Here is a 26,867-nt window from a genome sequence, read left to right on the forward strand (position 1 = left end):
ACAGAACTATTATCTCTGTGTGTGTGTGAGAGAAAGAGAGAGAGACAGAACTATTATCTGTGTGAGCCATAGAGAGAGAGACAGAACTATTATCTGTGTGATACACAGAGAGAGAGACAGAACTATTATCTGTGTGAGAGAAAGAGAGAGAGAACTATTATCTGTGTGTGTGAGACAGAGAGAGAGACAGAACTATTATCTGTGTATGAGACAGAGAGAGAGACAGAACTATTATCTGTGTGTGAGAGAGACAGAACTATTATCTGTGAGAGAGAGAGACAGAACTATTATCTGAGAAAGAGAGAGACAGAACTATTATCTGTGTGTCTGAGGGAAAGAGACAGAAATTTTCTGTGTGAGAGAGAGAGAGAGAGAGAGAGACAGAACTATTGTCTGTGTGAGACACACAGAGAGAGAGAGAGAGACAGAACTATTATGTGTGTGAGACAGAGAGAGAGACAGAACTATTATCTGTGTGAGACAGAGAGAGAGAGACAGACCTACTATCTGTGAGTGACAGAGAGAGACAGAACTATTATCTGTGTGTGAGAGAGAAAGACAGAACTATTATCTGTGTGTGAGCCAGAGAGAGACAGAACTATTATCTGTGTGAGACAGAGAAAGAGAGAACTATTACTTGTGTGAGAGACAGAGAGAAAGAGAACTATTATCTGTGTATGAGACAGAGAGAGACAGAACTATTATCTGTGTGTATGAGACAGAGAGAGAGAGACAGAACTATTATCTGTGTGAGACACACACAGAGAGAGAGAGAGAGAGACAGAACTATTATGTGTGAGACAGAGAGAGAGCGACAGAACTATTATCTGTGTGTATGTGAAAGATAGAGAGAACTAGTATCTTTGTGAGAGACAGAGAGAGAGAGACAGAACAATTATATGTGTGTGAGACAGAGAAAGAGAGCGACAGAACTATTATCTGTGTGTGAGACAGAACTATTGTCTGTTTGTGTTTGTGTGTGTGTGTGTGTGTGTGTTTCTTTAGGGTGGAGCACGCAGGGGAGATCAGAATCAAACCAGGACTAAGAAAATGTAAGAACTAAATGTACACACTCACACACACACACAGTATTTGTGATCTCTCCTCTAATGTGTCTTCTTGTGTGCAGATGCGTGTGACCTCACACTGGACCCAAACACAGCACACACACATCTCTCTCTATCTGAGAGGAACAGAAAGGTGACATGTGTGTGGGAGCAGCAGTCGTATCCTGATCATCCAGAGAGATTTGATGTCTGTAAGCAGGTTCTGTGCAGAGAGAGTCTGACTAGACGCTGTTACTGGGAGGTTGAGTGGAGTGAGAGGGCTGGTATAGCACTGACATATAAAGGAATCAGGAGGAAAGGACTCAGTAGTGACTGTGGGTTTGGATGTAATATAAAGTCCTGGAGTCTGATCTGCTCTGATAACAGTTACACTGTCTGGCACAATAAGAAGAGAACTGCCATCTCTGCCCCCTCCAGCTCCAACAGAGTAGGAGTGTATCTGGACTGGCCCGCCGGCACTCTGTCCTTCTACAGTGTCTCCTCTCACACACACACACTCACACACTTACACACACTCCACTCCACATTCACTGAGCCCCTCTATGCAGGGTTTTGGGTTTATTCTGACTCCTCAGTGTGTGTGTGTGAGGTAGAATAGCCTCCTGTGTCCTGGAGGAACACCTGAGTCTGCAGGCAAACACACAACTGGTGAACATCATAATACACACATGCCTGCTGAGTATAAAATACACACACACACACACACACAAACACACTCACACAAACACACTCACACACACAATAAATGATGCTCCAATAAAGGACTGAGCTGCAGTTGACTTCTGTACATATGACATAAATACTGTTCTACAAGTTACACATGCTGTGGAATCATAACCTCACTGTGTTAAACTCTGTACAAATCTACACATTAAAGGTGGAAATCTTTGGAAACTGAAAGGTTTTTCATTTTGTTTTCTGAGTGTTGGAGTGATACAGATACAGATGTTGTACACAGTATGAGTGAAATGTATTATAGAAATGTATTGTAAATATTTGAGATGAAATATTATTCTTATAATATGTTACTAGAGTTTAAGTATAATGTTTATCTAGCCAGAAAAGTCTGTATATTTGATTGAAGTAGGTAAGACAAAAGTAGATTAAGAGAAAAATAACATACCTGTGATTATTTTTGTGGAGAGACTTCCATGTTGTTTTGGAGGGAAAAGAAACCGTAGTGTGTTAAAGGGGACTTTTATGGGGAATATGCCTGCCCAAAGACAGGAAGTGACATCACCTCATTTGCTGTTTTTCCATATTTAAGTTTCTAATGGAAATCTTTGAGGTTTTGAAGTTGATTGATATTGGAGAATTTATGATTGCTGGACTTTTATCCTTGTAAATGCTAAACTTTCCTTTTTTTGAACATTTTTGTATGTTTTTGATGGGATGTGTTTTTTCTTTTGCGCTGGAGCACTGGGAGCCAATAAAAACCTTTTCTTTTGTATCCAGTTGGAGTGTAGCCATGTGTCTTTACCACTGGAGTATTACAATGATATTTCCATAAGTGCAGTATTAGTGGTCAAAAATACTCCACAAATAAATACTCTTAAATACTCCACAAGTAAATGAGTCTTCAGTCTGCGTTTGAAGACAGTGTTCGTCCCTCCATCTGGGACATGGTCAGGGAAGAGTCTTGATGCTTGTCTTCCATGAGACTTGAAGGAAGGTGTATTTGAGGTTGGGGCTGGGCTTTGACCAGTGTCATCACGTAGGGAGGAGCTGCTCCATTCTTGGCTTTTTAAGTGAACATTGGGGTTTTTACATCTGGAAGCCAGTGAAGGAAACACAGTAGTGGTGTAACACGGGTGAACTTCAGACGACAGGAGCCAACAGGAGCAGGTGGAGCCAGTGTTGACTTATACAGGCTGTGGCCTGACTAATCCTGAAGGATTCAGTTCTATACCATGTAGGAATGATTAGAAATCCCTCACAATAGACACACACAATACAAATACACACACGTGCAATACACATACATATATAATTCTAGAAGCAGAGAACTGCAAACATATTTATATAGCGCTTTTTACAACAGATGTCACAAAGCAGGTTTACAAATGTCAGCGTCCAAAGCCCCCAGTGAGCAAGACAAGGGTGACAGTGGTGAGGAAAAACTCCCTAGAGCATGAGAAAGAACCCTTGAGAGGAACCAAGACTCAAAAGGGGCACCATCCTCCTCTGGCCAACAATGGTCACCACAAAAATAATTTTAGGAGAAAAATAACAAAAAAATGAAAAAGTTAATGTCTAGTCTAATGTTCTAGAGGTCCTAGTCTTGTCCTGATGGTGTGCATGTGTATGAAACCCATCCCTCAAGAGAACGTCCATCAAGGGCAACAGAGAAGTAGCTGTGTGGGGTGGAGGTGTGGTGGGCTATAGCAGGGGGCATCAGGGAGTGGTGGGAGGAGCCATGGCAGATGATGAGGCTCAGTAACATCATGACATCAGGGGTAGATGAGCCTCGGCAGACAGAGAAACTAGATTATTAGGTATGTCCAGGTACGAGGGTGTGTATATTTGGAAGCTATAATGTGCAAAGTATCAGGGGTCATTTCAGTATCAGGGGTCATTTCAGTGTCAGGGGTCTAATGGCTAATGGAGAGGGTGTGAAGCGTTTAAGGGAAACACTTTATAATAACAATAGTATGTAGAGCTTTTATATGCTTGCAATTCATAATGAACTAATCATGAACTAATGAGTTAGTGTTATTCATCATGAATTAATATATTAGTAATCATTTATAAGATGTATCTAAGCTCTCACTTCATAATTATCTGATCATGAACAGATCAGGAAGTCAGATGTTATGCTTAATTGGGTTTTTAAGTGCTATTCTTTATTAGATAATGAATTGTGCCATTGCATACGTGCAGGAACAATGGAACTGCATTTAGTTAAAGTAAATGTTCAGAATGTTGTTAGGTTACTGTGTGTAGGGCTTGGAGTTGGGGCTCCAGGGGCTTTAGGTGGTAGGTCGTATTTCCTAGAATAACAAGAGATGTTTCCTTACCTCTTGCCTTCTTTTAACATGTTTTACAATAAACCCTCTTTGTGGGCACTGTCTTTGAGGACATGCCCTGCTGTAATATTTACAGTCTACATGTCTTTGAGGCATCTTGGGACTGTACATGTCCTGCTGTAATATTCACAGTCTACAGGTTTTCTTGCCTACACTTTATAAGATATAAGAATGCCCTGGTACCTCTGTCCGCTCGTGTAAAACTTTGCTGTAGCCATAACCAGTTGCTGTCATGTCACGAGCCTTACAATGGTGAAACCCAACCTGTGCCTAGAACTCACTGAGCTTCAGGTGCAACCTGCTTAACCTCCATCCTTTAAGAGGCCTGGAAGACAAGCATCAAGACTCCTTGTTGTAGCCCTACAGGTGGTGAAGTTTCTCTGGTTGTCTGAACACCAGAGTCCCTCATTGTCTTCATACGCCGACTGAAGATACACTTACCTGAACATTAGTTTTGCACTTATTAAAACGTATTAAAAAATAAAAAAGTTTTAATTGCATTTATGAAATATGCTATTGTGTTATGCACAACAAAGTCACTCTGGATAAGAGAGTCTGCTAAACACCTTAAATGTTAATGTAAATATGTATGTTACAATTTCAGAATTAATGGTGACCAATTCAGGAATTCAGAGGATATGCACCATTAGTTAATATATTATTAAAATTACAGCTTTACTAATCCTGGCTCCTAAGAGTCTTTGTGAACCTGTTAAAATAATTAAAAAGTGTAGTCATACAAATTATTTGTTAAACAGTAACAAACAGCAGCTGTAGTTTCTAAATTACTTGTCATATAGAAATTATCTGTAGCATTTTACAGCCGCTAAGGTGAAAACTATTCAATATACATGAATATCTATAAATGTCTGTAGGCCATTTATAAACGACACACTTTAAAGGAAACTTATCATTTTAAGTTGTCCGTTAAGAAATGTATAAATGACTTGGTAATAATTTATAAAATATGTTGGAGCCCCTTATCTAAAGTTGCAAAACATCTCAATATATAGACATTTACAAAGGTTGGTAAAAAATTACTATTGTAAGTATGAATTACTGGCTGTAACACATTTTTTATTTCCCTGCCTCCATAAAACGACAGAGATAATAACACCATCTAAAGGATTTGACCAAAATGTACAAAAAAGACAAGAAAGGAGCAACAGTATTTTGTTCTGTATAGTACTAGGAACAAAAGTTAGTTACTGTTTAATCATCACTATTTGCTGTACATTTCAAAAGAGTACTACACCTTGAATTTCACTAATGTGACACTAATGAACAACCCTGAATTACATGACAATTCAGAATGACTATGCATTAACATATTTATAACACATTTGAAATTGTATTTTAACTTTATTTGAACAGGTCTCACATAAACAGTAAAATACACACATTAAAAAAAGACTTAATGTCTTCAGACTAATGTGCTTGTTAATAAATATGCATAGTAGGACTTCTTTCCAAGATCATGAATGAATCGTCCTAGAGGGCCATTATGGTGTTTTTTTGCTAACCATTCATACCATTCTATTACTGTCCAGTGATCCTTTAACAGCTCCTCTGTCCAGTTTCTTCTAAACCTCCAAACAGTTTCGTTGTATGTTCTCCAGGCCCTCTCTATATGCTGGGTGTGAGCCCCTGTAGGAGCATCCATGTATGATATACTGTGGTTAACTGTGTAATGTCTGTAGCCAAGCTGAGACAGAGCCTGCCAGTAGACACGCCACTCACCACTGAGGATTGTGGATCCCCTCCTTACATGCTGAATGATAAGTGGCACTAGTTCCCTTCTGGACCTTCTCTGAACTAGGTGAAGAACTGGCTCTCTTTGTTTAGTGTGGACAGCATTTTCACCCAGCATCCCAGAGACCCACTGCCTCCTCCACAACGCCCGGCCATCCGCCCTCTTCCATACCGTGTAACATAAAAAGTAAAGCATTATTACATTAATTAAGAACTATTAACAAGATGAAAGAATTAGAGATATGAAGCATGAAGACTTGTATGTCCATTATACATTATTAAGACTCTACAAAATTCTATACCCACATAAAAGATGCACCTGCATTTCTTCTATGCCTGAAGTTACTCTCTTCTATGACAGTGAACTGTCTGCATCCTCCTTTCCTTCTTCTGAGTTCTTCCATCGCCACCACACAAGCCTCTCTCACTTTCTTAGACAATTTTGACAAGAAACTTGAGAAAACCTGAAGGGACATAATGGTGCTAAATTGATTAAATAACTGAATAAATGGATTTAACACTTAGTAAGATATTGAATGTACTCAGTAAAATTGTAAAGTTTATTTGTTAATTAAGTTAATTTGGTCATGTGAACTGCTCTGGTTATTTTGCTTCTTTTAATCAAACAATTTACTTGATTTGAATAAAACCAATTAACCTGCTTGTTACACATGGATGTTTGCGGTTGCACCATTAAAGTATTTCCACACTGCAGAAAGTATCTAGATGTGCTGAACAAAAATCTGTTTGATTACAGTTCAAATGGCCACTCAGTCCACACTTGTTGTATAAAGTAAGACATATAAGCCTGCGTGTGTTAGCTGCTCCCACCTATACGTTGTAAATTAAAGTTACACTAAAACATCTAAGTAAGCTCGTTAGTCTACCATTCACATCAGTCCCAGCAGTCGCTGTTGTGTAGTTTCATTTTATGATGACAAAGATCGCATTTAATCTCTTTGTAGTACTTTCTTATTTTGCAGCCACTTTATACATTTTAAATGTTTCCTTTTTTATTTTTTGCCCTCCATCAACTTCCTCAATTTCTTCGGCATTTTGGTCCAATTAAAACCGGATGTGTCCCCTTTACATTTGTTATAGTGGAATTTATGGCATTCCAGATTCTCATCGAGTGTACAAGATTTTAAACTTAACAATGCAATGAGTAATACATCCAAATATTTTTATATATTGTGTATGCTTATATTCAGCAGACACATTCATATTTTCTGGACAAACAGCTCTTTGTGAATTTCATATAAACCATCAGCAGTAAAGGTGGAGCGTTCGTGGACGTTGGAGTTCATTCAGGTCTGCGCCTCTAATGAGGAGACGCCGGTACAGGTGTGTTTGGAGTCGGATGACAGTGGAGATCAGCACAGCACCTGACACTCGTCCTCACAGTACACAAAGAAGAGAGTTCACAGTTCAGAGAGAAAACCAGGGCAAAAATCATCAAAAAACAAAACAAAACAGCCAAGACACTGGAGAGAAATACAGATGGAGAGGCTGGAACAGGTCAATGCTGTACTGTACTGTAGCTACAGTGCAGCTAAACTAGCGTTAGCTAGAAATCAACATTAGCAGATGTGTTTTCAGTAGTTTTCTTGAATACTAACATTAGTGGGTTATGCTTGAACAACGCCATGGTAGTTCACCGTCTTTATGACCTTTAGTACATTTTATTCAGTATGAGTGGAATCTGAACACATCCGCTTTGTTAGATTACTCTGAAAGAAAGCTGTCGTACGTTAGCCAACTAGCTAGTAAACTAGCGCGACTGGAAAAGGTGCCGAACACCAGCTGACTGTCTCCGGATTACAGTGGAGATCAGCACAGCCGGTTTCTCCTGTTGTTTGAAGTTTAGCCCTTCGATCCGTTTTCGGTAGGTTTTACGCTCTGGTTCTTTACCTGGTTTTTATTCCCCGTCTACGTACGTCAAGAATGTAAAAGTGAGATTTAATGGGCGAAATTAGCAAGCACAACTTGCTAATTGCTAAATCGGTCGCTCGTCTCGGTCATTTATGTGTAAAATTCAGAGTGTCTGACTATCTGGCTAGATGACATTAAAATGGCTGATTAAATGCACCCAGTTAGCTTGCATGCGCGTCCGAAGTGGTGCTTTACAACTCGAGATCGACCGTATTGCGGTATTGTCTGTATTGCAGACGTGCAGCGGTGTACCGCGTTCATTGTAAGTGTTCACTAAGCAAACCGCGAGCGTGTCGGTACTATTCTATATGTGGCACTGATGTGTGTGTTCTTCTTTCTACAGTTTGGGTATCGACTAGGGATTCAACTAAGTAGCCTGTCAAAGATTTATGCGTGCGCATGTCTTATTTTGTCTCCACAGACGTGCGTGCGCACGATGTCTCTTCCTCTCGTTACCTTTTGGACAGAATTGGACTGCTCAGTGGCCCAGCGGCAGCCACCTTGTCCAGGCCGTGTGCCTGGTGCTTTGTCTACTTCACCTGGCCGGTCAGACCATCGTCGGGGTCAGGGTGAACAGGTGGGTTGTTGTCATGAGGGACTACAGTGTCATCTAGGACGTAGTCCTCAGCAGCCCCGGCCTCATGGCCCAGACCCGTATTCAACTTTTTGAGTTGAATCAGCAGACACTGACCCAGTGCTGAGTTTACCGGGTTTTATATTTACCTTATTAGCACTGTGGACTATAAAGGCTGAGCACTAATAGGCTGGGCTGCATTTTTCGTTACGGGTACAATGCAAGGAACAAAAAGCAGGAACAGGATGTTCTGCACCTGAGCGTTGTCCAGTCCAACACTCCCATGTTGGCCCTGAAACCTCTCCCTCCCGTGCCGAGTAAGCTCCCAGAGCGTCTGACTCACGGGCACCCTGCTTTTGACTTTAACATCCAGCAGGATGTGTCTGGGTAGGCTTCTCAGCGTGTCCGAGGCCAGCCTCCTCTTCCTCCCAGTGAGCCCCTGCACTAATGCATATGTAGATGTTGGAGAGTGATGTGTCTTATTATTGGTCTTATTTTGGCACAAATATATTTTACCTGGTTTTTCAGTGATAGACACTTCTGACCTTTTTTCAAAAATGCCGGTAACTCAGATACCACAGGTGCAAACTAAAATTAATTTCTTTACTCATAATGTCTTTAATCATATAGTCAATGTGTCAGCAATCCCTCTTCTTGCCAACAGAGGTCCTCCTAATCTGCAGTGCCATGGTATGAAACATTCATTGAAGTTTAGATTGTTGAGGAGTTCAGTTAACTCACTGACTCAGTGGCCACATGTTCTTGTACTATCTTAGTGTTTTTGAAATGATCTTACATATAAAATATGCATGTTACACCATATACATAAAAGGCACATTTTGCATGCTTTTTATGTGTAAGACTCATCATCTAATTATAGGAGAAATATAATCTACTTGTGTGTTAATATTTTTAAGTAGCTACTAGTATAAGGCCAGAATGGGAAATGGGAAATATTATATACTTTAACTAGCTTTAATATTACTATGCTTCAGTGTAACCAAAACCATATCTCATAGCTAGAAACACTACCAACCACAATATGAAAGTCCTCTGTAGTGACAGGTGGATCCTTTTGAGTTTCTCTCTGCACTGCACTGGCCAAATCTGTCAGCTTCTTCTGTAGCAGAAAACAAACACATAATACAACATCAAGTTGACAAGACATTGAGAACAGCAATTAATGACTGAGAAAACAATTTGACCGTGGATGTCTGAGCATTACATAAGCCCAATTTTGTACTGATATATCAGCCCTTATTTATCTCTGACAATCTTTCAGACTGGGTCACAATCATACTTCCCTTTGTTGAGTTTTAGCCAATTGAGCAACAAAAAGTGAAGCTAAACACAACAGACAAAAGACCAGTTTGTTTCATACTGTTGAAAAGTTCACAGATCAGGTGCAATGTCTACAACCAGCTTAAAACGTTTGACAACTGCATAAAAACCTATGTTGTCAAGCTCAGTGAGGCCCACAACCGAAATGCATATAGAGATATGTGACGTGAATAACAGTACACAAAGGCTGATTTTTGTGAATTTTCATTGGAAGATATTGTACATAACATATATGTGACTGACAGATTCCCTAAAGAATGATTAGAACATTATTTGATGCCAGTTCTGTCGCCCCTTGTCTGGTATTCTCTGCCTTACTTCATTGTTCTCACATGTTTTTCTCACTTGTAATTGTGTATATATATATATACCTTGTGTTTGTACTTGTGTATATATATACACCTTGTGTTTGTGTATATACGTATATATACTGTGTTCATATTGTGTATATACGCAACCTATGTATATACTGAGGTAATAAAAAGAGTGTTTACAGGGAAAAGAGGTTTAACATTGAATTAGACATATTAATAACATAAAACATAAGGGAGTATAGAGATTCTGTGTCCTCTCAGTGTAACGCGAGTGCCGAAGGGTGTGGAGCAGGATGCACAGACTCTCTCGACGTGGACAAACATTTATTTACATAAAACATAAAGACTATAGTGGCATTCCATATAACACAAACAGTGAACATAGAGACACTTAACACTAACAATTTTTAACATTAACACAAGCTAGACAAACATGGTTACGAATGTTACATTTAGACATTAACCCACGAACAACACGCTACATCAACGATGACCAACAACACTGCACACACTGATGCAGGTTTAAATACGCAAAGACAAACAAGGTGCAGGTGTGGATACAAACAAAGATCCTGTCACTGCACGTGGCGGGCCAAACCACATGACTCGCGAGAGGCGAGCGTTCTGTTACAGAACCCCCTCCCAAGGGGTGCGGCTCCCGACGCATTCTTCCAGTGAACACAAGTCTCAGGACAAAGTGTACATGTACACACAAGCAGCCGCCTGGGAGAAAGGCAGCTTCTCTGTCTCTCTCAGGGCAGTCCGGTATGCCCCCAACAACGTTACGCCTGTAGATGTACAAAAGTTGTAAACACAAACAAACAATATCGCCCACACACAAACATATAAGGTGCTGTGACATGATGCCCACTGTCTGCGCAGGCACCTTGTACGTGTCCGTGGCCTCAATGGACATGCAGGGGTGCACGTCCACCCTGGTTCCAGACGTGCTACCTCCCCCAACGGTCCTCCACTCGCCTGCCACTCTAGGAGCATCCCAGCGGCAGTTTGCCTCCGGGGCTTTGGGCAGACCCCTCCAGTCTCGCTGGTGAGTCCGCTGAAGGGAAGGGACACGGGCTTCAGCTCTGCCCCACTGGAGATCCCGATGGGTCCACCCAACCGCCCTCTTTCTGGTTGTTGTGGTGCATTTCGGTCTTCCTCGGCCCAGGCTCAAGGCTCCCCCTAGCCCCCCCCAAGAAATTCTTGGGGGTGTTCCCCTTCACTTCCGGGGTGGACATAGACACCAGTCACGGTCCTCTGCCCAATCTCTTGGGATCCAGGCAGCAGGGCAGGGTGCCTACGCATCTCCCGCTAGGAAGTCCATCTTTAGCTGTGGTGGTTGGTCATTCTGTAACGCGTTGGCCTGCGTGCTGAAGGGCGTAGAGCAGGATGCGCAGACTCTCTCGACGTGGACAAACATTTATTTACATAAAACATAAAGACTATAGTGGCACTCCCGTGTAACACAAACAGTGAACATAGAGACACTTAGCACTAACGATTTTTAACATTAACACAAGGTAGACAAAAATGGTTACGAATGTTACATTTAGACATTAACTCACGCACCTCCTGCTAGGAAGTCTGTCATTTGCCGAGGGAGTAAGCGTCCTGTGGTGGTTGGTCATTCTGTAATGTTGCTGCTGGCCTGAGCGCTGTAAGGCATGGGCCAGGACACACAGACTCCCTTGACTTTGTGAAACATTTATTAACATTAAACACAGAAAACACAAGTGGCAATCTCATACAACTATAACAGTGAACATTATTAAACATTTAACACTAATGATCTACACATAATACGGAAACGGTGAAAACAAACACAGACGTTACTTGCTGTGGGTTTTTTTTTTACATAAGAGACTCAAGAGACTAAGCTAGAGACAGTGACCAACAACGGTGCACACACTGACAGGGGTTTAAGTAGACAGACAGTAAACCCTGTGCAGGTGTGTGCCAACCATGGAAGCGTGGCTACAAAACAAACATACAAGATCCCCCCAATGCACGCGGCGGGCCAAACCACTTGACTCGTGACAGGCGAGCATTCTGTGACGTTCGGCTTGTGTTGGCCCATAAATTAATCTATGAGCCCAACCCAGCCCCCTTGTTTATAAATTAAACAAGATCTCCATTTTTGAGATTTTTTGCTTCAGCATTACAGAGTATAAAATAAAAACATTTTAACTCTTCATCAAAGTAACATGCTGTTTTACAAGATGGAATATTTGTCCTGGAGATTCCTGAACCTTTCTCATGTTGATTATCCTGCTGCTGGGCATTGCTTCCCTCTGGTTGTTTGCACAGACCTGAAGGTTGCTTAATGGAATGAGTATCTAAATAAAGCAGGAAGTCTGCATTCAAGATGTCAGGGGAAAAAGTGAAAGAAGTAAATGGATGAAATAAAGCCCCACCAGAGAACTGTGTCAGAGTGTCTGGACTTGCCACAAGTGAGCTGCTGGACTTTGTTGTTTCTATTCAACAGATGGGTTGTGGGGTAAAAGGAAACGAGCAGCAGCTTTAGAGAAATTGTTCAGCTATTTTGTAATTCAACAAAACAACAATAAAGAATCTTGAAAACTTCTAAGCCTCATCCTACTCTTTGAACAGCTGCCCAGATTCACAACACAACAGCAACTGCAAAGCAAAAATTATGAAATTAGAGAAGACATCATTAAGTGATTACACACATTAGTGTTAAGCCACAACAAAAATGTGGCACATTGACAATGTTTAATTTTGGTTGATGTGTTTGTGCTGTGGCTGAATTAATGAATTTCCAGTGAAAAACAAGGATTTGAATCTGTCCAAATGTCTTGCTAGCTAACCTATCTAGTTAACTAGCAAGATTCCAACTAGATCATAAAGATAAGCATGTAACTGTTAAGACTGTTAAGAGTAACTGTTAAGACAAAATTTGGAAACTATAACAATTTCCTGCCCAGCAAAATATTATAAAACTCACTTGTATAACTTTTATATAACATTAATCTTTCCTGTCACTAGCCATTTTAGAGGTCTGCAGAAGTGAAGATGAGAAAGTTTGTACTCAGAGGCTCCTCAGTGCAGTGAGGAGTGGCTCATGGGTTCAAGGAGGACTCAGAAGCTGAAGTGAGCATTCGAGTGCAGCATGTTATGCTTGTGAGCTGAACATGGCCACGATCAGAACAGAGTCTGAACACAATCTTCAAAACCAATTTCACATTGGCTTGCAGCAAGCAGTATTCAATTTAACGTTAGGCCTGCACTGGTTTTGCACCAAGTAGATGCAGAAACCGATTTACACACCACAAGGCTTTAGTGAACCATTCAATCCCAAACAAGAGTCGCAAACAACTGGAGGATAACATCAGAAAAAGCACCTGATGTTTTATTCTACCAGGGAAGCTGCGTCGTCCAGAGGAACTTAGTGGCCCCTACCGGCAAGACAACCTAGAACAGATCTCGGCTGAGCAGTGTGACAACCATTAGCATTGCTCAAGGGAGGGCTTTTTGTCATCTCCTGGCTAGCAAAGCATTCCTGAGGGAGAAAACAGGATAACTTTCTATTTTCCTTCACTCTGCTCTAAAAAATAAAGAGGGTGTTACAATCAAGCCAACACAGGAGGGCAGCTCAACAGCACACCAGTATGCTGCCAAGCTGAAGACCAAAATGGCTGCCTCTGAAGGAAGGGCTGTAAGCTGTGAAGTATGCTTCCCTCTTCAGAGGTCCACAGCATCAATATCAGAAGCCATAGTTTATTAATACTAAGCCCTCTTTAAGAATGAGTCGTATATGATGTGAACTAGCACTGCAAATGCTTCTTTGTGGGACTGACATGCCATGGTCAGGATAACTTTTTACTGCTGGTTTTGTTTTGTATTTTTTGACATGCAAAATAATTTAGAAGCATGAAGAGAGGTTTCTGGATTGGTTACTAAAAACCCTGATGAAGCCAAAGTTTTTAACTGCTTATCCTAGAGCCCAGGACAGGTACAGAGACTTTTTTCCTCAGAGCATCTATATTTGTGATCACTATGAGGACTTAGAGATAATTTATTCAGTGTTCTTAAATGAACATTTCTTACAATGGCTATTAGAAAGTATTATAATTTAGTACAAAAGGTATATGCTGCTTCGGTGCCACATATTTTTTCAAGCATTACCTATAAGTATTTTTAAGGATACATATTTATAATATTGCATATCGTATACATCATTCTTATTAGATTTTTACAGACCTTTGGCCTATGTGGGGGAGGCAGTGTGCATGTAGAAGGCATGGTGGGCCATTTATATGAACATGATAAGAGCTTGCACATGATATGCTCTGCTTGTTACTGTTAATGTGGTCAGTATTTAAAACATAACTTGTGTAACTTGTGGATGATGCATGCTATACTCTAACTCCCCATACTTTTTTGAACATGGAAATTGTTTGGTTTACATTTTTCTAGGAAGTGATTGTCCATAGAGCTGGTTTCTAATGACTTGTTCTCTTAGTACATCAACATGTAATTCTTTGCAGGTGATATAAAGAAACAGATGGAATCACCAGAGGGCTGAGAGGGTAGTTGCAAAAACCAATTGAAAGTGAAGGTGACATTTTATAAATTGTAATCACCATGTTCAGATAAAGAATAGTACCAACTTGTAGGCTATTTCAATCAGTGTTTCCACTGACATCACTGAGCACCATGGACAGTGACACTGCCATATTGGACCTCCAACAAACTGAAAAAAGACAGAAAGAGAACGAGAGAGAGGCTCTCATGTCACTGCTGCATGACCCAGTACTCTTCAAAAAGCACAATGCTGCCTCTATATACATTCAACTTGGAGCACCCTGCTCATTGCAGTGATAGCAGGAGCTATCTTTTTGACAGCATGTGACTCAGGAATGGAGCTGGTAGAGATGTGGTCTGCAACCTACAGATCAGTGCTGGACCCTGCTCTTTAAGAAAATGAGCTTCAAGATTTCAGTAAACAGATTTGGTTCTTGTTGGGTTAAAAACATTTTCTTTATCAAGCTGAACTCAGATGCCTTCAGGTGTTTCTGCAGATTTGTTAGCTAGGTGATAAATAATGAAAATGCCTCAGAGAGAGAGAGATAGAGAGAGATGGAACGAGAGAGAGAATGGACTCAATAAATCTCTCAGTCCATGCTTTTACTATTACTAGCTAATTACTTTTCATTTCCTACTCTAGGTCCAGTTCAGACAGTGCACCATGTGTGTATAGCATCTAGCACCAAGCGGTTATTGAGCTGGTCCTTTCTAAGTTATGAAAGCTCCATCGATGAGACTGGCTGTGTGCTGGGCTGGTGACATAGATGGAAAACTGTATTGTTTTTGTCATGGTTTTAAAAATGATGCACAGTGAAATGTACTCCTGGGTCAAATTGCTTAGCTATAGTATGAATCATCTGATTAGGACCCAGATAAGTCAAAACAATGACTTGGGCAAGTGTTTAGGGCTCTAGGTCTCTGGTGATAAATATCTGGGTCAGCCCATTTAACAGTGTGTCTGTAGCTTTTCATTAACTTTTTATTGCTTATTGGTCACTGTGTATTGCCTTTTCTTACTATTCAGTTTGAAATATCAACAAATAGGACAGAACAAAACATTATTTTTATGCTATGGTCAACTAGTGTTACTGGCAAACCCAAAGAAATTGGTTAGAGTGGGGATGGTTTTGAAGGCATATCAGCAAAAATTAGCATAACGTAGATGATTGTAACTTTGGGATCCGCCTGTCTACTGAACTTTTGGATGAAGAAGTCACGGAGCTGCTCTCTCAGTAGGACTCAGCTCTGAGTCTCTCTCCTTAAATGTAAGTTATATTTTCTTCAGTAATTTGTGGTCTTTAGCGTGGCTCCCTTAATTACAGCTATAATAGTGTACATGCCAGCTGTGTTGAATCGCACAACGATGTCAGAATCTGGCACAATTTAACTGTGGAACTAGGTGGAGAGAATCTGACTAGCAGTACATTGGTAAGGTTTGATGCATATCCCAAGATAAGTCATAAAGCATTGAATAAAGATGAAGGCTAAAGAGCAAAAGTTATGTAATTCTTCAAACATGAATACTAAATGTATAATTCTGGCAAACCATGTCAATTACAATCAATTATACTGATGTGTTTATTTGATTCACTGGAAGACAACGAGTGGCTTGTGTTTGGAACATAGTCTTCCTTCCCAAAGTTATACTGACTTCTTATACTGACATTTTGTAAACATGTACAGACAATTTTATTCCCTGGAAAGTAGCATATACACACACAGACAGACACACACACACACACAAACACATATATCAGATATTTTGTCAACTTTCAAATATAAAAGGCACAGCACTATTTTCAAATCTAACAGTGTACTGTTTTTATTTTAGCTCTGCACAAAGAGCATACAGCATGTATGTGTATATACGTGTACACGTGTGTGTTCAACTGTGTTATACACAATGCCGCAGTGGCCTGCTCTGCTTCAGCTTGCTCTTTACTGTGCTACACTTGACAGAGAGCTTTTCATGCTGCCTCTTGAGAATGTCTAGTTGGCTCTGCAGGTCCTCGCATGCATCCTTCACCTTCTCAAAATCCTGGAGCAGCTTCTTGTTTCTCAGCAGGCTGCAGCGCTGGCACAGGCGCAGATTGTCTGCACGCAGCTTGTCTTTAGTTATCATTACCCCTGCCAGAGCTTTCCGCTTGTTGCCGATCATTGCCTTTATCTTGGCCAGATTGGCTAGTTTGGCCTGGATCTCCAGCTCCACAAAGTTGATCGTTTCTTTGAGATGTGACTGGAACTGAGAGTGGAGGTACACAATACTGAGATTATTTTCTATGCCTTCAGGACTCTACTGTACAATACATCTTCCCATCCTACTCCGTGGCAATAAATTTACTGCATTTTCAGTTTTAAATGTGGGCTCGAAATGTCCAAGTTTTGTGGTGGGATTTATGGGATGGGTCTTGTTATGTTTTCAAGTCTACTTGACAGTTCCATGGCTATCTAAAAAATCAACAGAAGTTGCACCCACATTAGTCTTAATCTACTGAGTTTAATAGGACGTCATACCTCTCTAGTGCTGGTAATTCCTTTCTTTATTCGAATAACCTCCTCTTCATACTCCAAGATCATAGTCTTATAATTCTCATTTTCAAATTTCAGTTTTTCAGCCTTTGTCCTCTCCTCCAGTTCTCCAATAGCTTCTTCCCGGCTTTGTACCCTCATCTGCAGCGCAAGGTTCCGTATTTTTGCAGCAGTGAGCTTATTCTCCGTCTTCTGCTCAGCTGCAAGGAGCCGTTTCACCTCAACAAGAGCTGCCCGCTTTCCCAGCCGCCGGGCGAGAGCCGCAAGGAGTACTTCTTGCATCATCATGATGAAGGCTTGATATTCACAGTCCCACTGCTTCTTCTTCTCCTGGCACTGGGGCCGGAGTTCTTCAACTTGCTGCTGGTAGAGCTGTGATTTGCACTGCCACTGCAACTTTAGGTCCTCTAGAATTTTTAGCTGGTCCTGGTAGCCATGGCGACTCCGCCTTGTACACACAGGCATTGGCACGTTTTCCCTTTCCAACCAGTCAGCTATTATCATCTGCTGCTCGCTGTTCAACTGGCAGAGTTCATCCCTTTCTGACAGGAGGCTCTGCAGAAGCGCTTGGTGTTCCTTATACTCAGCTTCAAGATTATATCTCTCCATCTCCAGCTGCTCTTTGGAAGCTTCATTGTCATGACATCCATCCAGACCAGTCTTCTGCAGCTGCTCATATGAACCTAAATTTACGGGGCAGAGTTATACTAAAGAATCATCCAGTTCTATTAATTAACAGATGGCAACAGCTGATTTTGCCATCTTGAAATTGAGCTATGTTCAGATGAGAAGGCTCAGTTTAAAAATATATTACGACTCTTCGTATGAAACCATGTGTTAAAAACCAACAGGAATTAATTGCCATGTAATTTTCTCTAGAATGTATAGACTTTATAGTTCTTTACCTTTTTTTCTCTGAAATGGTAGTGGATGGCTGCCATTGATTGGAGGTAGAACAAGTGGAGCAAAATGTGTGCTGTCTCTAGTTTCTGGACTGTGCACACCCACATCAAGAGCCTAAACAAAGTATACAAGGTATTTTTCACACAAGAATCTACATACTGACACACAAGCACACATAACCATACACAACCTTCCATCATAGCCAAACAACTTTTTATTAAAATGTACTAAAAATGTATTTCTATTTGTTTCTTTCTTGAGGCAGCAGTACAAATATTTTTAAGGTATCCCATATAATTTAAAGATTCAAAAACACATGCGCCTTCATTTCAGCATTTAAATAAAATGTGTATACACGTACCTGAACGTTGTTTGCTTTCTGAGCACTGTGGTTTGGTCTTATTGGTGGCAGCTTTGTGCAGCCCCTTTTCCTCTTTTCCATATCTACTGGCGCCTCTTGTCTTTTGATGTGAATTCTAAAGATCGATAAGCCTTTTAGTTTTTGGGGAACAGACCTCAGCCAATTACAATAAGCAGCAACGAAGCAAATGAGTACTATGGGAATGGTGAAAGGCGTGATTAATCTGATAACTTGTGTGACTTCACAGCCCCTTTATTACATCATAATTATGCCACAAGTACCATCTCTACATAAATATCAACTTGCTAAACCTGCTAAACCTTGCACGGTTCAAGGTTTTTTCCTTTAGATTTTAATCAATTTATCTGCTCATTCAACCACACGAAAATCAAGCCAACGTGTATCAGAAACAGTACACGCTGTAAACATCACACATGTAAAACCTAATAATGAAAGTTGAATCGCACAACGATGTCAGAATATGGCACAATTTAACTGTGGAACTAGGTGGAGAGAATCTGACTAGCAGTACATTGGTAAGGTTTGATGCATATCCCAAGATAAGTCATAAAGCCTTGAATAAAGATGAAGGCTAAGAGAGCAAAAGTTATGTAATTCTTCAAACATGAATACTAAACGTACAATTCTGGCAAACCATGTCAATTACAATCCATTATACTGATGTGTTTATTTGATTCATTGGAAGACAACGAGTGACTTGTGTTTGGAACATAGTCTTCCTTCCCAAAGTTATACTGACTTCTTATATTGACATTTTTTAAACATGTACAGACAATTGTATTCCCTGGAAAGTAACATATACACAAACAGACAGACACACACAAACACACATATATCAGATATTTTGTCAACTTTCAAATATAAAAGGCACAGCACTATTTTCAAATATAACAGTGTACTGTTTTTATTTTAGTTCTGCACAAAGAGCATACAGCATGTATGTGTATATACGTGTACACGTGTGTGTTCAACTGTGTTATACACAATGCCGCAGTGGCCTGCTCTGCTTCAGCTTGCTCTTTACTGTGCTACACTTGACAGAGAGCTTTTCATGCTGCCTCTTGAGAATGTCTAGTTGGCTCTGCAGGTCCTCGCATGCATCCTTCACCTTCTCAAAATCCTGGAGCAGCTTCTTGTTTCTCAGCAGGCTGCAGCGCTGGCACAGGCGCAGATTGTCTGCACGCAGCTTGTCTTTAGTTATCATTACCCCTGCCAGAGCTTTCCGCTTGTTGCCGATCATTGCCTTTATCTTGGCCAGATTGGCTAGTTTGGCCTGGATCTCCAGCTCCACAAAGTTGATCGTTTCTTTGAGATGTGACTGGAACTGAGAGTGGAGGTACACAATACTGAGATTATTTTCTATGCCTTCAGGACTCTACTGTACAATACATCTTCCCATCCTACTCCGTGGCAATAAATTTACTGCATTTTCAGTTTTAAATGTGGGCTCGAAATTTCCAAGTTTTGTGGTGGGATTTATGGGATGGGTCTTGTTATGTTTTCAAGTCTACTTGACAGTTCCATGGCTATCTAAAAAATCAACAGAAGTTGCACCCACATTAGTCTTAATCTACTGAGTTTAATAGGACGTCATACCTCTCTAGTGCTGGTAATTCCTTTCTTTATTCGAATAACCTCCTCTTCATACTCCAAGATCATAGTCTTATAATTCTCATTTTCAAATTTCAGTTTTTCAGCCTTTGTCCTCTCCTCCAGTTCTCCAATAGCTTCTTCCCGGCTTTGTACCCTCATCTGCAGCGCAAGGTTCCGTATTTTTGCAGCAGTGAGCTTATTCTCCGTCTTCTGCTCAGCTGCAAGGAGCCGTTTCACCTCAACAAGAGCTGCCCGCTTTCCCAGCCGCCGGGCGAGAGCCGCAAGGAGTACTTCTTGCATCATCATGATGAAGGCTTGATATTCACAGTCCCACTGCTTCTTCTTCTCCTGGCACTGGGGCCGGAGTTCTTCAACTTGCTGCTGGTAGAGCTGTGATTTGCACTGCCACTGCAACTTTAGGTCCTCTAGAATTTTTAGCTGGTCCTGGTAGCCATGGCGACTCCGCCTTGTACACACAGGCATTGGCACGTTTTCCCTTTCCAACCAGTCAGCTATTATCATCTGCTGCTCGCTGTTCAACTGGCAGAGTTCATCCCTTTCTGACAGGAGGCTCTGCAGAAGCGCTTGGTGTTCCTTATACTCAGCTTCAAGATTATATCTCTCCATCTCCAGCTGCTCTTTGGAAGCTTCATTGTCATGACATCCATCCAGACCAGTCTTCTGCAGCTGCTCATATGAACCTAAATTTACGGGGCAGAGTTATACTAAAGAATCATCCAGTTCTATTAATTAACAGATGGCAACAGCTGATTTTGCCATCTTGAAATTGAGCTATGTTCAGATGAGAAGGCTCAGTTTAAAAATATATTACGACTCTTCGTATGAAACCATGTGTTAAAAACCAACAGGAATTAATTGCCATGTAATTTTCTCTAGAATGTATAGACTTTATAGTTCTTTACCTTTTTTTCTCTGAAATGGTAGTGGATGGCTGCCATTGATTGGAGGTAGAACAAGTGGAGCAAAATGTGTGCTGTCTCTAGTTTCTGGACTGTGCACACCCACATCAAGAGCCTAAACAAAGTATACAAGGTATTTTTCACACAAGAATCTACATACTGACACACAAGCACACATAACCATACACAACCTTCCATCATAGCCAAACAACTTTTTATTAAAATGTACTAAAAATGTATTTCTATTTGTTTCTTTCTTGAGGCAGCAGTACAAATATTTTTAAGGTATCCCATATAATTTAAAGATTCAAAAACACATGCGCCTTCATTTCAGCATTTAAATAAAATGTGTATACACGTACCTGAACGTTGTTTGCTTTCTGAGCACTGTGGTTTGGTCTTATTGGTGGCAGCTTTGTGCAGCCCCTTTTCCTCTTTTCCATATCTACTGGCGCCTCTTGTCTTTTGATGTGAATTCTAAAGATCGATAAGCCTTTTAGTTTTTGGGGAACAGACCTCAGCCAATTACAATAAGCAGCAACGAAGCAAATGAGTACTATGGGAATGGTGAAAGGCGTGATTAATCTGATAACTTGTGTGACTTCACAGCCCCTTTATTACATCATAATTATGCCACAAGTACCATCTCTACATAAATATCAACTTGCTAAACCTGCTAAACCTTGCACGGTTCAAGGTTTTTTCCTTTAGATTTTAATCAATTTATCTGCTCATTCAACCACACGAAAATCAAGCCAACGTGTATCAGAAACAGTACACGCTGTAAACATCACACATGTAAAACCTAATAATGAAAGTTGAATCGCACAACGATGTCAGAATATGGCACAATTTAACTGTGGAACTAGGTGGAGAGAATCTGACTAGCAGTACATTGGTAAGGTTTGATGCATATCCCAAGATAAGTCATAAAGCCTTGAATAAAGATGAAGGCTAAGAGAGCAAAAGTTATGTAATTCTTCAAACATGAATACTAAACGTACAATTCTGGCAAACCATGTCAATTACAATCCATTATACTGATGTGTTTATTTGATTCATTGGAAGACAACGAGTGACTTGTGTTTGGAACATAGTCTTCCTTCCCAAAGTTATACTGACTTCTTATATTGACATTTTTTAAACATGTACAGACAATTGTATTCCCTGGAAAGTAACATATACACAAACAGACAGACACACACAAACACACATATATCAGATATTTTGTCAACTTTCAAATATAAAAGGCACAGCACTATTTTCAAATATAACAGTGTACTGTTTTTATTTTAGTTCTGCACAAAGAGCATACAGCATGTATGTGTATATACGTGTACACGTGTGTGTTCAACTGTGTTATACACAATGCCGCAGTGGCCTGCTCTGCTTCAGCTTGCTCTTTACTGTGCTACACTTGACAGAGAGCTTTTCATGCTGCCTCTTGAGAATGTCTAGTTGGCTCTGCAGGTCCTCGCATGCATCCTTCACCTTCTCAAAATCCTGGAGCAGCTTCTTGTTTCTCAGCAGGCTGCAGCGCTGGCACAGGCGCAGATTGTCTGCACGCAGCTTGTCTTTAGTTATCATTACCCCTGCCAGAGCTTTCCGCTTGTTGCCGATCATTGCCTTTATCTTGGCCAGATTGGCTAGTTTGGCCTGGATCTCCAGCTCCACAAAGTTGATCGTTTCTTTGAGATGTGACTGGAACTGAGAGTGGAGGTACACAATACTGAGATTATTTTCTATGCCTTCAGGACTCTACTGTACAATACATCTTCCCATCCTACTCCGTGGCAATAAATTTACTGCATTTTCAGTTTTAAATGTGGGCTCGAAATGTCCAAGTTTTGTGGTGGGATTTATGGGATGGGTCTTGTTATGTTTTCAAGTCTACTTGACAGTTCCATGGCTATCTAAAAAATCAACAGAAGTTGCACCCACATTAGTCTTAATCTACTGAGTTTAATAGGACGTCATACCTCTCTAGTGCTGGTAATTCCTTTCTTTATTCGAATAACCTCCTCTTCATACTCCAAGATCATAGTCTTATAATTCTCATTTTCAAATTTCAGTTTTTCAGCCTTTGTCCTCTCCTCCAGTTCTCCAATAGCTTCTTCCCGGCTTTGTACCCTCATCTGCAGCGCAAGGTTCCGTATTTTTGCAGCAGTGAGCTTATTCTCCGTCTTCTGCTCAGCTGCAAGGAGCCGTTTCACCTCAACAAGAGCTGCCCGCTTTCCCAGCCGCCGGGCGAGAGCCGCAAGGAGTACTTCTTGCATCATCATGATGAAGGCTTGATATTCACAGTCCCACTGCTTCTTCTTCTCCTGGCACTGGGGCCGGAGTTCTTCAACTTGCTGCTGGTAGAGCTGAGATTTGCACTGCCACTGCAACTTTAGGTCCTCTAGAATTTTTAGCTGGTCCTGGTAGCCATGGCGACTCCGCCTTGTACACACAGGCATTGGCACGTTTTCCCTTTCCAACCAGTCAGCTATTATCATCTGCTGCTCGCTGTTCAACTGGCAGAGTTCATCCCTTTCTGACAGGAGGCTCTGCAGAAGCGCTTGGTGTTCCTTATACTCAGCTTCAAGATTATATCTCTCCATCTCCAGCTGCTCTTTGGAAGCTTCATTGTCATGACATCCATCCAGACCAGTCTTCTGCAGCTGCTCATATGAACCTAAATTTACGGGGCAGAGTTATACTAAAGAATCATCCAGTTCTATTAATTAACAGATGGCAACAGCTGATTTTGCCATCTTGAAATTGAGCTATGTTCAGATGAGAAGGCTCAGTTTAAAAATATATTACGACTCTTCGTATGAAACCATGTGTTAAAAACCAACAGGAATTAATTGCCATGTAATTTTCTCTAGAATGTATAGACTTTATAGTTCTTTACCTTTTTTTCTCTGAAATGGTAGTGGATGGCTACCATTGATTGGAGGTAGAACAAGTGGAGCAAAATGTGTGCTGTCTCTAGTTTCTGGACTGTGCACACCCACATCAAGAGCCTAAACAAAGTATACAAGGTATTTTTCACACAAGAATCTACATACTGACACACAAGCACACATAACCATACACAACCTTCCATCATAGCCAAACAACTTTTTATTAAAATGTACTAAAAATGTATTTCTATTTGTTTCTTTCTTGAGGCAGCAGTACAAATATTTTTAAGGTATCCCATATAATTTAAAGATTCAAAAACACATGCGCCTTCATTTCAGCATTTAAATAAAATGTGTATACACGTACCTGAACGTTGTTTGCTTTCTGAGCACTGTGGTTTGGTCTTATTGGTGGCAGCTTTGTGCAGCCCCTTTTCCTCTTTTCCATATCTACTGGCGCCTCTTGTCTTTTGATGTGAATTCTAAAGATCGATAAGCCTTTTAGTTTTTGGGGAACAGACCTCAGCCAATTACAATAAGCAGCAACGAAGCAAATGAGTACTATGGGAATGGTGAAAGGCGTGATTAATCTGATAACTTGTGTGACTTCACAGCCCCTTTATTACATCATAATTATGCCACAAGTACCATCTCTACATAAATATCAACTTGCTAAACCTGCTAAACCTTGCACGGTTCAAGGTTTTTTCCTTTAGATTTTAATCAATTTATCTGCTCATTCAACCACACGAAAATCAAGCCAACGTGTATCAGAAACAGTACACGCTGTAAACATCACACATGTAAAACCTAATAATGAAAGTTGAATCGAACAACGATGTCAGAATATGGCACAATTTAACTGTGGAACTAGGTGGAGAGAATCTGACTAGCAGTACATTGGTAAGGTTTGATGCATATCCCAAGATAAGTCATAAAGCCTTGAATAAAGATGAAGGCTAAGAGAGCAAAAGTTATGTAATTCTTCAAACATGAATACTAAACGTACAATTCTGGCAAACCATGTCAATTACAATCCATTATACTGATGTGTTTATTTGATTCATTGGAAGACAACGAGTGACTTGTGTTTGGAACATAGTCTTCCTTCCCAAAGTTATACTGACTTCTTATATTGACATTTTTTAAACATGTACAGACAATTGTATTCCCTGGAAAGTAACATATACACAAACAGACAGACACACACAAACACACATATATCAGATATTTTGTCAACTTTCAAATATAAAAGGCACAGCACTATTTTCAAATATAACAGTGTACTGTTTTTATTTTAGTTCTGCACAAAGAGCATACAGCATGTATGTGTATATACGTGTACACGTGTGTGTTCAACTGTGTTATACACAATGCCGCAGTGGCCTGCTCTGCTTCAGCTTGCTCTTTACTGTGCTACACTTGACAGAGAGCTTTTCATGCTGCCTCTTGAGAATGTCTAGTTGGCTCTGCAGGTCCTCGCATGCATCCTTCACCTTCTCAAAATCCTGGAGCAGCTTCTTGTTTCTCAGCAGGCTGCAGCGCTGGCAGAGGCGCAGATTGTCTGCACGCAGCTTGTCTTTAGTTATCATTACCCCTGCCAGAGCTTTCCGCTTGTTGCCGATCATTGCCTTTATCTTGGCCAGATTGGCTAGTTTGGCCTGGATCTCCAGCTCCACAAAGTTGATCGTTTCTTTGAGATGTGACTGGAACTGAGAGTGGAGGTACACAATACTGAGATTATTTTCTATGCCTTCAGGACTCTACTGTACAATACATCTTCCCATCCTACTCCGTGGCAATAAATTTACTGCATTTTCAGTTTTAAATGTGGGCTCGAAATTTCCAAGTTTTGTGGTGGGATTTATGGGATGGGTCTTGTTATGTTTTCAAGTCTACTTGACAGTTCCATGGCTATCTAAAAAATCAACAGAAGTTGCACCCACATTAGTTTAATCTACTGAGTTTAATAGGACGTCATACCTCTCTAGTGCTGGTAATTCCTTTCTTTATTCGAATAACCTCCTCTTCATACTCCAAGATCATAGTCTTATAATTCTCATTTTCAAATTTCAGTTTTTCAGCCTTTGTCCTCTCCTCCAGTTCTCCAATAGCTTCTTCCCGGCTTTGTACCCTCATCTGCAGCGCAAGGTTCCGTATTTTTGCAGCAGTGAGCTTATTCTCCGTCTTCTGCTCAGCTGCAAGGAGCCGTTTCACCTCAACAAGAGCTGCCCGCTTTCCCAGCCGCCGGGCGAGAGCCGCAAGGAGTACTTCTTGCATCATCATGATGAAGGCTTGATATTCACAGTCCCACTGCTTCTTCTTCTCCTGGCACTGGGGCCGGAGTTCTTCAACTTGCTGCTGGTAGAGCTGAGATTTGCACTGCCACTGCAACTTTAGGTCCTCTAGAATTTTTAGCTGGTCCTGGTAGCCATGGCGACTCCGCCTTGTACACACAGGCATTGGCACGTTTTCCCTTTCCAACCAGTCAGCTATTATCATCTGCTGCTCGCTGTTCAACTGGCAGAGTTCATCCCTTTCTGACAGGAGGCTCTGCAGAAGCGCTTGGTGTTCCTTATACTCAGCTTCAAGATTATATCTCTCCATCTCCAGCTGCTCTTTGGAAGCTTCATTGTCATGACATCCATCCAGACCAGTCTTCTGCAGCTGCTCATATGAACCTAAATTTACGGGGCAGAGTTATACTAAAGAATCATCCAGTTCTATTAATTAACAGATGGCAACAGCTGATTTTGCCATCTTGAAATTGAGCTATGTTCAGATGAGAAGGCTCAGTTTAAAAATATATTACGACTCTTCGTATGAAACCATGTGTTAAAAACCAACAGGAATTAATTGCCATGTAATTTTCTCTAGAATGTATAGACTTTATAGTTCTTTACCTTTTTTTCTCTGAAATGGTAGTGGATGGCTACCATTGATTGGAGGTAGAACAAGTGGAGCAAAATGTGTGCTGTCTCTAGTTTCTGGACTGTGCACACCCACATCAAGAGCCTAAACAAAGTATACAAGGTATTTTTCACACAAGAATCTACATAGTGACACACAAGCACACATAACCATACACAACCTTC

The 26,867-nt window shown here is 40.8% G+C and overlaps 1 protein-coding gene across 9 annotated transcripts in view; it reads left to right on the forward strand.

The window, feature by feature from the left end:
- Positions 1-2,522, forward strand: part of LOC118241386 (NACHT, LRR and PYD domains-containing protein 3-like) — a 49,070-nt gene extending 46,548 nt beyond the window's left edge. For 4 of the 9 annotated variants that reach the window (XM_081708709.1, XM_081708708.1, XM_081708711.1 and 1 more), the window contains 2 exons: positions 1,006-1,052; positions 1,130-2,522. In XM_081708709.1, coding sequence (XP_081564835.1) covers positions 1,006-1,052; positions 1,130-1,665 — 583 coding nt within the window. In that variant the 3' untranslated portion in view covers positions 1,666-2,522. Of the gene's footprint in view, positions 1-1,005; positions 1,053-1,129 lie in introns of those variants that run through there. The other 5 variants (XR_014120277.1, XR_014120279.1, XM_081708714.1 and 2 more) reach the window with 3 other exon arrangements.
- The last annotated feature ends 24,345 nt before the right edge of the window (positions 2,523-26,867 follow it).

Source organism: Electrophorus electricus, unplaced genomic scaffold, assembly GCF_041902795.1.
Source record: "Electrophorus electricus isolate QZ-2024a unplaced genomic scaffold, ASM4190279v1 Scaffold111, whole genome shotgun sequence".
NCBI classification, from domain to species: Eukaryota; Metazoa; Chordata; class Actinopteri; order Gymnotiformes; family Gymnotidae; genus Electrophorus; species Electrophorus electricus.